General features: G+C 39.8%; 1 protein-coding gene across 2 annotated transcripts in view; it reads right to left on the bottom strand.

Annotated features, from left to right (window-relative positions):
* LOC124277429 (CD109 antigen-like) overlaps positions 1 to 13,430 on the bottom strand; it is an 84,935-nt gene extending 71,505 nt beyond the window's left edge. For both annotated transcript variants that reach the window (XM_046713129.1, XM_046713128.1), the window contains exons 1-27: positions 13,334 to 13,430; positions 12,847 to 12,906; positions 12,057 to 12,244; positions 11,540 to 11,565; positions 11,200 to 11,353; positions 10,782 to 10,852; positions 9,984 to 10,109; positions 9,600 to 9,645; positions 9,271 to 9,355; positions 8,974 to 9,082; positions 8,444 to 8,668; positions 7,941 to 8,168; positions 7,446 to 7,544; positions 6,444 to 6,506; positions 6,048 to 6,239; positions 5,748 to 5,897; positions 5,473 to 5,580; positions 5,217 to 5,283; positions 4,274 to 4,415; positions 3,999 to 4,116; positions 3,006 to 3,119; positions 2,785 to 2,886; positions 1,986 to 2,114; positions 1,704 to 1,845; positions 1,240 to 1,416; positions 383 to 464; positions 96 to 252 (exon numbers count right to left, since the gene is read on the bottom strand). In XM_046713129.1, the coding sequence (XP_046569085.1) occupies positions 96 to 252; positions 383 to 464; positions 1,240 to 1,416; positions 1,704 to 1,845; positions 1,986 to 2,114; positions 2,785 to 2,886; positions 3,006 to 3,119; positions 3,999 to 4,116; positions 4,274 to 4,415; positions 5,217 to 5,283; positions 5,473 to 5,580; positions 5,748 to 5,897; positions 6,048 to 6,239; positions 6,444 to 6,506; positions 7,446 to 7,544; positions 7,941 to 8,168; positions 8,444 to 8,668; positions 8,974 to 9,082; positions 9,271 to 9,355; positions 9,600 to 9,645; positions 9,984 to 10,109; positions 10,782 to 10,852; positions 11,200 to 11,353; positions 11,540 to 11,565; positions 12,057 to 12,244; positions 12,847 to 12,899 (3,153 nt within the window). In that variant the 5' untranslated portion in view covers positions 12,900 to 12,906; positions 13,334 to 13,430. The remainder of the gene's footprint in view (positions 1 to 95; positions 253 to 382; positions 465 to 1,239; positions 1,417 to 1,703; positions 1,846 to 1,985; positions 2,115 to 2,784; positions 2,887 to 3,005; positions 3,120 to 3,998; positions 4,117 to 4,273; positions 4,416 to 5,216; positions 5,284 to 5,472; positions 5,581 to 5,747; positions 5,898 to 6,047; positions 6,240 to 6,443; positions 6,507 to 7,445; positions 7,545 to 7,940; positions 8,169 to 8,443; positions 8,669 to 8,973; positions 9,083 to 9,270; positions 9,356 to 9,599; positions 9,646 to 9,983; positions 10,110 to 10,781; positions 10,853 to 11,199; positions 11,354 to 11,539; positions 11,566 to 12,056; positions 12,245 to 12,846; positions 12,907 to 13,333) is intronic.

Raw genomic sequence — 13,430 nt, 5'->3', positions numbered from 1 at the left:
TGAAAGAAAGCACTACATTTAGTTGTCTGCCAGTGTCTCTTGGGTGAAATAACAGCGATTTGACATATTGAGTGAGTAGTGGGCATGATAACTACCTTCATTTGTCTGTCAAAAACTAGTCCAGGTTCATTGAAGGACCCATCGAGATTCTGTCTGCTGGCCATCCAGTTGAGTGCATTTCCTAGAGTCTGGTTGCCCACGAAGATGTAGGGTCTTGCCTGATGGAAAGTTCTGGCTACAAATGCAGTCAGCCTGAGGATTATGAAACAAATCTGAATGTTAGAATCCACTCAATATTAGTTAAGAACGCTACCACAATGGGACTGTTCTGGCAGTTTGCATCTGATTGCAGCTTCTGTTTGAAGGGACAGTGGAAACTCACCACATGTGTCCTGCCTCATCTCGGTCTCCGAAAGGACTGAAGGATCCATCATATCTCTGATAGGCCAGTTCCCTCTGGTATCCTGAAGAAAGACAAAGGGAAGTAGAGAACATCTTTTGGAGGAAAGATCAACCAACTTCGAAATACATTAGAGCGCAAGTTATGTATGACAGAATCACTTTTGGTCTGTAGGGTATGCACGTATTGCACGCAGACGTTTCAGGAACATTGTTACCAGAAACTTTCACTCATTGTAAATCATCCACAGAAGCTGATGGGAACATAAAGTATTTGTTTATTGTGAAATATCACATAGGTATATCGGAGCTTATGAAAAGTAGTTCCCGAGGAAGTTGATGGGAACATAAAGTATTAGTTTAATGAGAAATATCACATAGGTATATTGGAGCTTATGAGAAATAGTTCCCGAAGAAGCTGGTGGGAACATAAGGTATAAGTTTATTGTGAAATATCACACGGGTATATTGGAGCTTAAGAGAAGTAGTTCCAGAAGATGATCCCACCGCAGTCTTTAAGATAACACAGATACCATTATCCATAACGTGATAAGGTTAAGTCACTCATTACATCACGAGGCTTATTTTACGGGTCGTATCCATCTGGGGAATCAACGCTTTAACCACTGGGTCACCCAACCGTCCCTTGCACGATTGTATGCGGGTTGTCTCCTTCTTTGTAGCCGTTGGGGCTAATAATAACGGTTGTGCATTGGGGAAGCCCAGTGGTTAAAACGTTCGCTCGTCACGCCGGTTCGATGTGTGAAGCACGTTTCTGGTGCCCCCGCCGTGATTCACGGGTTCATTATATCACAAGGCTAGTCATACGTGTATACATACCTAGCTCCAGATAGCTCATGATCCTCGACTCCAAGGCAGGTGTGATCTGATTAGTTGCATACAGGTAATCGGCCACATATACATCTGGTGCAAAGTTCATCATGTTCTGTTCACCACATCCAGTCGGAAGTGCCAGAAGGTTTTCCAGATTGTCAAGACTTGCGCCTATCAAGTCACCTACACGATAAGTCAAAATCACATTATTTAGCTATTATGGAAGATGATACGTAAACCAATGGAGATTCGCGATTTTGTAACAAGTACCATGCTAGAAAAGTATCCCTTAGCAAAGTGAAACATCTGGATTGGCCTATGTGATATGAACAGCTGACAATTAACACGTCAAATGAGATGTACATGTTGTGCACTGATCCTTCACTAGTTGAACCAGTTTCACTATCTTCAACTGGTTGTGCAGCTTTTGACAGTTACCTGAACATATAAATGTTAATCAGTACGCCTACCTGTTACTTTGACCCTGACTTTCTCTGAACCAGTTACCGTCTCTGGTGGTAGTGAAAGTGCCACCTGTTGGTTGAAGTCAGCACCACCTGGGGTCAGCTCAATGAAGACAGGTGTGTTGTATTCTTTGGGGATGCCTTCGACCTAAAAGTCACAAAATATGGACGTTCTAAATTCAATACGTTTTTGCGGTTGTGTTAACCTAGACTGAAATTATTATATATCAATTTAAATGTTAACATATTAATATTTTTCACATAATCTTTTTTCACTAAACTAATTACCTGGACATTGAGCTGTCTTCTGACAGCATCAGCGGCTAGAGTTGTCCGTGCTGACACCTCGATGTCGATAGCTCCCAGAGATGATGGAATGATAGGGAAGTACACAGTCTGGGGCTCGTTGGATTTGACCTTGAGAGAGATCACCAAATCATAGTAAGACTCAGTGTATAGCGCTCAGAACAATTGCAAAAAGGATTATGCCAATATCGACTTGAAAGGAATGATGATATACTAATTTGTTGAAATGAGGAGCAAATTACACATTCCACAAATAAACACTCAGCTATCCTTGATTCAGAATCCAGTTTGTGCTCACACAATTCCCAATTTCACCATACAGGTAAAACGAATATAAATACACAATGGCAGTAGTGCCTTGAATTATTGTGAATTCAGGAAACACACATACGATGATTCAGAGTGTAATTGTCGCAACCCATGTGAAAACTCATTTAATTAGTTTTCATAGAAAGTCCTCGGCTAGAAGGGCATGGGGCGACATGGTGCACTCATCTGTGGAGACACAGGTTTGGGTGATGGTGAATTCATGCTAGAAGAAAAACACACACACACAAACACACACACACACACACACACAAAATAAAAAACAAAACAAAAAAACAAGGTTTGATAGGGCTAATGTTTCTTCCTTTTGGTGCATAAACCGAAAAAACACATTTGTTTTACCTTGTGCCCAGTCCATTTCTATTCATGTAATTTAAGATAACATTTAAAACATATAATATAAGAAAACACACAATAAATACTGAGACACGTTTGCAGCACCATGTCGACCTACCGTGATGTAATGTGTTTGGTCCTTAGACTCCTGCCTGGTCTTCCCAGTACTGTCGACAACCACGTTGGTGTAGTCAGTAGACGTTGGCAATGACACCACCACCTGTCAAACATGTCGTAACAAGTTTATGCCTCGTCCATTTCTTTTTATATAAAGATGCATATTGTGTTATACTGATATGTGGATGATAACGATGGAATTTGTTTTTTTCATTAACTCACATCAACATCACTGGGGAGGTAGTTGAAGATACTGGCTTGAATGACGACCTGTTCTCCACGTAACACCGAGGTAGGCATGGACAAGCTCACGAAGAAGGGGCTGAACACACGCAGCTGAAAAAAAATATCAGTTTTATGTGTAAAGTTGTTGAACATTTGCGTTTTCAGATTTTGGAATGATAGGGGGTACTCGAGGACCAGAGTTTCTGCATGGTTATTTTTCACTTTTGGGGAGAGAAAAACAAGGTACACATGTGGAACAAGGTTCATGTGCAGTGACAGGCCCGAAAGATTTCAGGGATCACTTTCACATTTAACAAAATATTGTAAGAAATAAGATTGCAGCAAATGTTGTATTCCATTTAATTAACTTTGTTTTCCGATAAAGTGCTTGCCATCTGAATTGAACAAGTGGTGTGAATAGGGTCAGATTGACAATAAATACTCATTCTCTTCCTTCACTATACAAAGAAAACTACTTTAATCATAAGTCATCTTCAATAGAGCACAGTCTCCAAACACCAAGTGATTGCTCGCGGCGCTTAATCAGAAGATGATTCTTATTACCCCGGATAACCCAAGCTGCCTGTTAGGCACTAGAAGGTTATAGTCACATGACTTTACCCCACCGGGTACCCATTTTCTGCTGGGTGAACAGAGGCAATTTGAACAAACTCACTTGCCTAAGGTGAGACCACATGCATTACATGTGCTTCGTTGTGGGGCAGGACTGAAGTCCTAGAAACTCTCAGGAGTCAGGCTGCCAAACACGGTCACCCATCCAAGGATTGTCCGAGCTCGACGTTGCATAACTTCAACTGATTTGTGACCTGAACTCTGTGCACAGGACCACGCGCCACCACATGAGATGAAAGTGAAGTAATTGCTATGTTGAAAGCAAATACTGTAATACCTCGGGCTTCAGGCAAGCTCCTTATTTGCAGGGACGAAGTAAACAATGTAATATCTCGGACAGCAACCGTCCTTTAATACCTTTGTAGTAGACGGGGCTACACCAAGTCCTGTGGCGGAGTTGACAGCAAAGGCGCTGGCGATCCAGGAAGTGATAGTGTCAGGCACGGTGGTACTGATGGTGGCTTTACCGTCAGCTCTGGACAAATTAAATGTGTTGATTAAAAGACGTCTCATACAACAGTTATTAACCGATTTACACATCATCAAATTCATCGAATTAAAATGAACAATTAATCTAGTCAGTAGCATTTCGTACCAACTAGTCCATTTATCGTAGGATTATATATACTTACCCTACTGTCTTGTTAACCCAGAGCCAGGTTTCTGGGAAGTTCTTTCGAACCCTTTTCACCTCCTTCAAACCTGATGAGTGTCCCATTCCTGCTAGTGGAGCATAAGGTGTGGCACCAGGCATCGGAGTGTAACCAATCGGTCCTGCAACACATCACAAAATAGACATTGTCGTGCTCCCCAGGCGATAAACGGTGGTAGCAGTTTGGTTATCCAGTTGGAATTTCTTGAATGGATCCTGTGTGCAGTCATTACCCTCTAGTGGTGAACACAATATTGAGTAGAACAACTGAACATCTGCACACCTTCTTTGAGCGCCATAACACACAAGACACATACATTACAAATGAGGTACAGTGAGGTATTCATTCGTTACAGCTTTCAATAGTATCAGTTCTTCATGTATGTATGTATGTATGTATGTATGTATGTATGTATGTATGTATGTATGTATGTATGTATGTATGTATGTATGTATGTATGTATGTATGTATGTAGGTATGTATGTAGGTAGGTAGGTAGGTAGGTAGGTAGGTAGGTAGGTAGGTAGGTAGGTAGGTAGGTAGGTAGGTAGGTAGGTATACATATAAAAAGTATGATTTGAGAGTATTCTATAATACCAAAAGTTAAAAAAAGTGATAGGCAAATGGCGTGGTTGAGGCTAAATTCCTGGATTTGATTTCCCATGTTGGTAAAACTTGGCAGCCCATTACAAGTGTCGCCTGCAGCCATCTCTCTTAAGTAATGCAAAACTCGGTGAAACGCCTCACTCGCAAAACCTATAATCATAACACATTTGCCCTTCGATGAGTGGCACAAATATTGACTCCGTAAATGTCTAACTCTTTGATCTGATACTTCCTCCGTTTTAAAACTTAGCATCATGAATAGAACTGTTGAAAGTATATTTATACAGCATGAACAACATTAAGTCATCTACCTCACCTTTATTCGAGGCATAGTAGTTGTAGTCGTAGTATCTAGCATCAGTGATAACGAGAAGACCAGCATCCTGAAAAGGTTCCAAGTTAGTGAGGTTCAGAATTATACAGTGTGATCTACGTCAAAGCTTGGTATCCAGTTTATGTGAAACCTATTTACATCAGCATGATAGATTTAACTGAACTATCATATGTGTGCAACATTTGGTAGAAATGTACGTTAAAACCTCAATTCATAAACAGAAAACAGGGTCACTAACCGAGAAGACATTAGAAGCTTGTGTCGAACTGCTTGAAATGGCAAATACTTCCGGTGAAAATTCTCCATCAGTTTGTCCAGAGCTGTACGTCTTCAGTTCATCAAGAACCTGTTCATGAAACAGGAAGTTTTTCACGGTACATGAACATTAAGTGTGCTCCAGTAAATAATGCATATGGTAGTGGATTAAGGCTGGAGATCTGGAGATTCTTTACCTTGATTCCGTTTCTTGTTTAATCTTTCTTTAATCTCTTTCTTTTTTTAAAGTGTTTTTACCTGATCTGTGGTAATATCATTTCCGGACTTCAGAAGAAGAACACTTTGGTCGACAGCCAGAAGATTGACAGATGACAGGGGATCGGCGCTGACCAAGACATCGATGTTTTCATGAGGTTTTGACTCGTTGCGACTAAAGTCAATGGACACCTGAAACGTTGAAAGATTGATTAATCAGTCTCGATTTACAATCATTTTACAACGGTTCATTGTGATATATTAAGAATTATGTGTTACACGAAATAAAGTGAGGATTGGCATTTGATCTATTTTTTTCTGTGTTTGTCTACAAAAGTTTACCTTGTTGTCGAAGATGTCATCCACACTGAAACTAAGGCCATCAGCTACAACCTCCCCAGATTTCCTGACGTAGTAAGCAATGATGTGAGCTTCTGGGGCCATTGTAGCAGAGACTGGAACGTTGAACTGGACGGGGTTTTGTCCCCCAACACTAACTTGATCAGTGATGTCAACAGTTCCCCGGGACAATACCTATATACACAAAATGAACAACTTTCAATATCTAAATTTATATTTAACACTGAACAAAAAGTTTCAAATATATTTTTGCGCAAAACTTTTGGACAAACTATTTTAGGGACACGGAAATATGTGAGAAGGTTTATTTTTGTGTTGGGGGTGTTTTGCAATCTAGCCGCACTATGTCCAATAGAGCTATCTTGTTCGGACGATTACCTCGTAGGTAATGAACGGAACATCTTCGGTCAATTCTATAGTGAACGTTGCCGCCTGACCCGCCTAAAATGAAAAAAACATGTATTACTGAAAACAGTAGAGAACTATTTCATATCATTTACACAGTTAAAAGTTTATAAGATGGACAGTATATTTACTTAGGGACCGAAAATTCAATATTCTACGAAGAAGGCTTGGGGACTGCGATTACTTAAATTGTCTCAGAATATTTATGAAAAAGAAATGAAACAATTTTCTGAATTACATTTGCCTGCTACCTCCTCTACCATCTCCCCGATTTCATATCGTTGGTGCCATTGAATTAGAAATGTTTTTAACTGTTTGAAAAATAGAAAATGCCTGGTATAGATAATACATTATCCAAACTCCAAAAGACTCTGCTCCCCTAGCCAATCCATCGTCACCTTCCCTACCACTTCCCCGATTTCAAATGGTAGGTTTCATTGAGTCTACCTTCTTCAAACTTCAAAAGACTCTCTGCTCCCCAAGCCAATAAATTGCCACCTTCCCTATCATCTCCCCAATTTTATATCGTCGGTGCCATTGTACTAGCAATGAATACATTGTTTCTGATTTTTTAAAAAACAAAAGAAATGAACGGCATAAATAATACCAAACTTCAAAGGTACTCTGCTCCTCGAGCCAACCCATCGCCACTTCCCCTACATCCTCCCGGATTTCAAATGATCGGTCTCATTGAGCTTACCTTGCTGAGACACTTGTTGGTGAGTATGGCGTAAATAATACATTCTTTAAACTTCAAAAGACCTTCTGCTCCCAACGCCAGTAAATCTCCAACTCCCTACCATCTCCCCAATATTAAATCGTCGGTGCCACTGATTCAGCAATGAGTAGATTGAGCTTACCTTGAGACCCTTATTCAAACTTCAAAAGTCTCGCTGCTCCCCTAGCCAATCAATCGCCACCTCCCCTACCATCTCCCCGGTGCCACTGAATCAGCAATGTTTAGATTGAGCCTACCTTCAGACCCTTGTTTGTGAGTCGCAGCTGCATGTAGTTACTGCTGAGGGAGTCCTTTTGCTTCACCGACAAAGTATCCGATATTTCTTTGTAGTGAACCTAGAATTTTGAATGCAAGAATGTTATCTGAAGATAACTTAAATGTATTTGATAAACACGCTTTTAATGCATCATCTGTTATCACATAATGAATGTAATGACCTTTAAATATTTGCTCAGTCATTTTGAGTCGGGACATGAGTGACCCGTGGATTTAATGTAAGGTCCCAAAATTTACATCATCAAATATCCTGGTCTCTGATCGGTGACAGGCACACCTTTATCATTTACGCGTTTCCTCAAAAGTATATTAGGGTAAGAGTCAAACTGATGAATGATACACATACACAGCCACAAGTATATCAAGTTACAACCTAGCCGAGTTGTTTTGTACTATTGATGTTTTAACAATGTAAATAACGAAAGGGAATACATTGTTTTTGTTTTGTATCCTACCTTCACATCAATGCTGGTGGCGTTCTCGGGGATGCGCATGTCCACGGGGATGATGCCGGAGGCAGGGATGGTGTAGTTTGTGGGTGGGAGGCCGTAGTTGCCGGTGAAGGATGAGCAGGAGTACTCGGACTGGTCATCTTGGACAATACGGTATGTGACACAAGTGTACACTCCAACAGGGCTGCTGAGGTCGCTCACAGGGCGGCCATCTTGTTGGGACACCTTGATCTGTTGTATGATGTGTAAATTTAGAAGAGAGCTAAACATAACACATTGTATAACTTAAAATATATGTGTGAAGTATTCAATGGTTTTCATGACAAAAAATGTTGATATTTTATGTGTGTTATTAAATTTCAACTCACATATGCTGTGTATGGAAGTTGCTGTTATGTAATGTGTAAATGTAGAAGAGAGAGAGAACATTTCTACTATTTGTAAAATTTGTAACATAAAGGTTAAAATGGTACACATGTTAAGTTGTATTCTAACATGACACTCACATATGCTGTGTATGGTAGTTTGGGTGAGAATGTTTTAGGGCTGGAGTTGAGGACTTCAATCTTGTAGGGGTATTGGTGGTACTTGACAGTGTTGCTTCCGTTTAGTTTCACTCCAGTTAGCCCCTCCTTCACGATTGCCACAACGGCGACAGAGTAGCCATCCAAATACCTCTGGAGGCGCATGATGTCAGCCATAGGTATTTCAAATTTGGCTTCCCCATCAATCTGTGATTAGACATATGAAGTACATTTATTTCATATCAGCTTTATTTGGGGCATCATGGTCATTTCATCATATTGGCTCACTAACACATTCACCCTCATCCGAATGCTATTTCGGTGTTTTAGTTGTTTCTGAAAATGTTATTGCAGCTTAAACAAGCCCAAGATAGAGGAATATGTCAGCATGCATGTGATTATACATTTGTATTGAAGACGCTGATTCGCAAATGTATCCAACTTTCATTACACATTCCGTTTTTTGCAAAAAGATGATCACATGTTCTGAACCAAATTTGGTAAGCACTTACCGGAAACGCCAACTCAACATATTTGGGCGGTCTTCCACAATAGTCGCTGCCTGTTTGCATCTGAGTGTGTAGCTCCACCATCCCCTTCACTGGTGTGCCGAAGGTGTACCTAGTAAGGACAGGAACATATTCAAATTGTGTTGAAAACGAGAGTGTGACCCCTTTATCTGTTTCTTGTTTTCTTGAGATAACGCAAGGTTGTCGTATGTGTTGAAGATAAGATTCTGGGTGCGTTATGAAGATTGAAATTTAAGATAACAGGATCAGGGTTTAGTTTCAGAGGCATATGAAACATACTTGGCCGTCACCGTGCCAGACAACATCTTGTCAGATGTCAGAGCAAACGAAGGAAGGTCCACCTTTACTTCAAAACGAGGCAGTTCTGAAATATCAGTGACGTTCGTTTTCCATTTTTTCAAATGAAATATAAACATGTTCAAGAATTAAATAAACACTATTATATATGGTGATGTTAATTAATTGTTTTAACAAATGTAATATTTTCAACTACACTTTGGTTGAAAAATTTAAGATAACAATGAATTGTTATGAATTAAAACTGGTAATGGAAAAAGTGTAACTGAGTATATGAAATTATATATTGGCAAGGTTCTATCTATACTTACGGTACTCAGCAACTGTAAAGCTTTTAGATGTCATGATGACTTCATCCTGAAAGTACAAAAAACGTTGATTATGACACTTCAGATAGACGTGGAGATGTATTTAGTACATCTATACTATTTCAGATCTTCTATGACTTTTGGGAAAATGTTAAACCCATCCCTCGTATGATTTCCTACAACGAATAAGCATATGCATGAAGACATTACAACTCATACTCTTAGATTTAGATTGACAGAGTATTTTCAAAAATGACACTCAACTTTTTTGCAAAAACTAACACAAATCCAGAAAATGCATGTCATCGATCTTGATTAAACATATCAGGTGCATGTCTTTCCTAAAATACTTGTGTCAGTACGAAGAGGACAGAGTCTGAAACCAACCCTTGGTTGGACTTTGATTGTCCAGTCTCCCAGAACAGTCTGGTCTGCCAGCTGGAACTCTCCAGCCACAACTCCAGAAGCGTCATGGAGAGCCGTCCACTCCTTCAGGATATTTCTGCTGGGGTCCTGCATACAACCAAAATCTTTCCTCTACATCATTCATACTTACATGGAGGAAAATAGATAATTATAGAATATCGCTGATCTTTTTGTAGTGTAAAGGTAATGAATATATTCTAGATCACTCAGTATATCATGTATGGAAGGAATATTGAAGGTACAATCTTTACAATTGTATATAGCAACAATTAGTAATGAAAGACGTCTGATTATCTACACCTCCTCAATATTTCACTTGTGACTAGGGAAAGTGAGTAGCCTAGTGGTTATACTCCCCCCGTGGGTGAAACCCCGGTGTCCCTGCCGTGATATTGCTGGAATGATGCTTATGTACTCTCCCACTGACCCATCATTAACGGAGACGTGAAAGTGAGGCCAGGTCTCTTTGTGAGTTGTGAGTTGAATTTTACGCCGCTTTTAGCAATATTCCAGCAACATCACGGCGGGGGACACCAGAAATAGGCTTCACACATTGTACATATGTGAGGAATCGAAACAGGGTCTTCGGAGTGACGAGTGAACGCTTTAACCACTAGGCTTATCGGCCCCCCCGGGTCTCTTTGTTGTGGTGTGGAATATGTATATATGTTCTTGCATTGTCTTCTTTTATCTTATCCCTGCATAGAAATGTGTCCTTATAGATCTTGAACATATTTTGTAAGACAGGTTATAACTTACAAGAAGAGTAATGTCAAAAGCTCCAGTGTATACTTGCAGATTGGGATACACACCAAAGGCACGGAAATGCACTGGAAGGCAAATTGAATCTTGTATTACCTTTATCCAGGGCTAGATCCCATACAAAATACATTCAGGAATGCAAGCTTTGCGATGAAAAACATAGCACGATATGTTTTGTCTGTTTTCATATAAGAGTTTTCGGACAGTGAAGTACAAAATTTCTTCATTTTAAAAAATATCAATGATTAATGACAAATATGTATTGTGCATAAACGACTATACGACTGAGGTTGTGGAGAAGACATAACTGTGATCCATATTTGATAAAGTTACAGCTGTTTTCAGTAACAATCGGATGATTTATAAGAATATATGGCAGTATCAAAGGTCTTCTCCAAACACAGGGGACACTCACCCATCTGTCCGGGCTTGTACATGGCCTTGTCTGTCTGAATCATGACAGAGATAGACTTGGAACGGAGGTAGACGCTTTGTTCTCGCTCAAACTGCAGAGCACCGCTACCGCGTACATGTAGTCTATAACGACCATTTTCAACGTGACTTGGAATCTGAAAATATCAATAACATCATGCTTAAATGAAACTCAAAAATGTTTTCAGAATATTCTTGATTTTTATTTAATAATTGTTGAATATGGGTGAAGGAATATCAGGAAGAGATAGAAATAGATAGTTGAGAACTCGAATATCATATACTCTCATTTTGTATGCTTCACACCAAAGTCTCATACGTACATTCATGGACAGAGTGCCTGTTGTTCCTGAAATGGGAATTTAACAGTGAGTCAGTGGGTTTACTTTGATGTTGCATTGAGCAGTGGTTAGGTTATTTGACAGTATACTGGCACAACGTTTGAGGATGGGCAGCAATGATGCAGGTCGTAGACCTATGATAACGGTTTTCATTTAACCAAGGATACCAAGGAGTGAGTGAGTGAGTATTGTTTTAAGCCGCATTTAGCAATATTCCAGCAAGATCACGGCTGGGTACACCGGATATTGGCTTAAGGACACCAAGGATAAATATTAGGATGAATGTAAGAGATCACAATTAGCATTTTTCCACATTAACTCCTTGTCTCTTCCCAACAGATAAATCAAGTGAACAAATGCCGTTAATCTTATAATTAGACCCTGCCCTAAAATTTATAACGACGCATAATATATTGTGTCTGCAAAGGAGAAGGCTGTTACCGCAAAATGTTAGGTAACTTGTGACTTCAGTTCAACAACTACTTCTAGTTCCATTTACCTTTAGTAAAGTCTCCCTTAGCCATCATTATAGGGATCCTATAGATGTTCGTATAGTTGTTCCATACACGCTGCACTTCCGCCTGTATATGAACAGTGTCGGTGGTGTTCAGGATGTCGATGCTTACGTTAAACGGCATCCCTGGTTGCAGGTATCTCGAGGATGTAATGAGATAGGAGCCACCAGAACTAGAGAAGAGACAAGATCAATCAATGGTTGCTCTGAAGTGTATGTTCATAGTAGGTACTATTTCTACGTCGCGTTAGAGGGGTTTGCTTGATTTATTAAAATCTGTTCGAACTGAGCTTTCTAAAACTGTGCTGAGCTTTCCTCAGACACAAATTCTGTTTGGTGAAATGGGAAACATAACTTATGCGATAAGATCAATGAGACTCAGTGAGGACACAAGGTGTTCCCGGAAAGGCTGACTTGTAGCATCCGCCATTTACCAAAATGTGCCTAAAAATGGAAGTTGTTTTGCCAGAACCCGAACAGGAATCCTCCTGCACTACGACTGGTGAGTTGATATTCTAATGCTTACAAGTAAAGAAAAACCTTTGGGGAATATATTGACTTTACAACGCACTGGGGTGTCCATTTTCAATAGTATTTCAATGAAAACTTGATACGAGAGGAAATCCCATTTGTGTACAACACTTGGATATGTGCCTCTTTGAGATTGGATTGAACGAATGGCAATAAGTAGTGAATATGGCGGATTTGTCAGCTGATTCCCATGATCGTTTCACTATTTGGAGCTGTTTTTGTTTCAAAAACAACAAAGGCATACCTGTCATCAGCATTGGTTAGACCAACGCCGACAAGGACAAGCAACCAAAACATGGTGAAACTGAAAAACAAATAACTCTGTTAATACACAGCATGACAACTATAATCTGTTAACATTAAGACATAATCGTTTCCTTAAATAGAACTTGCCAACCTTAGTTTCTACTCAATCGGTGCTTGTTCTGAAAATATAGATTGTGCCACTATAAACCTTCCAAATCTAAGAGAATTCATGTAATCAAGGTAATTTTCCATTCCTTTTGCATAAGATCCGATGGTATTTTGTAAATTAGCCTACTTATGAATAGCTGAGTTCAGGCACTCCTTCATTGAATGGAAACATGACTCGAACGTTTTATCTGGAATGTCTATTGTTTGTCAAGATAGCAGCGGGTTGCGACAGTCTGGTTAAACTGATTATAATCGTTTTTGCATGATGCAGAATCTTTCTTAGGAACTCAAACTCCAACAGCTTCTGACCAACGTACCTGTTTTAAGCACCTTCTGTGGAGACCGCTGTCTTCAGAGCATGAGAGGTGTCCAAACTTATATAGCTGGTCATTATCAGTGACAACGACCTTCTGA

Source organism: Haliotis rubra, unplaced genomic scaffold (genome assembly GCF_003918875.1).
Source record: "Haliotis rubra isolate DU_JTF1 unplaced genomic scaffold, ASM391887v1 Scf221, whole genome shotgun sequence".
Classification (NCBI taxonomy): Eukaryota; Metazoa; Mollusca; class Gastropoda; order Lepetellida; family Haliotidae; genus Haliotis; species Haliotis rubra.
The sequence above is the reverse complement of the archived record's forward strand: the minus strand, read 5'-3'. Positions and strand labels throughout refer to the sequence as shown.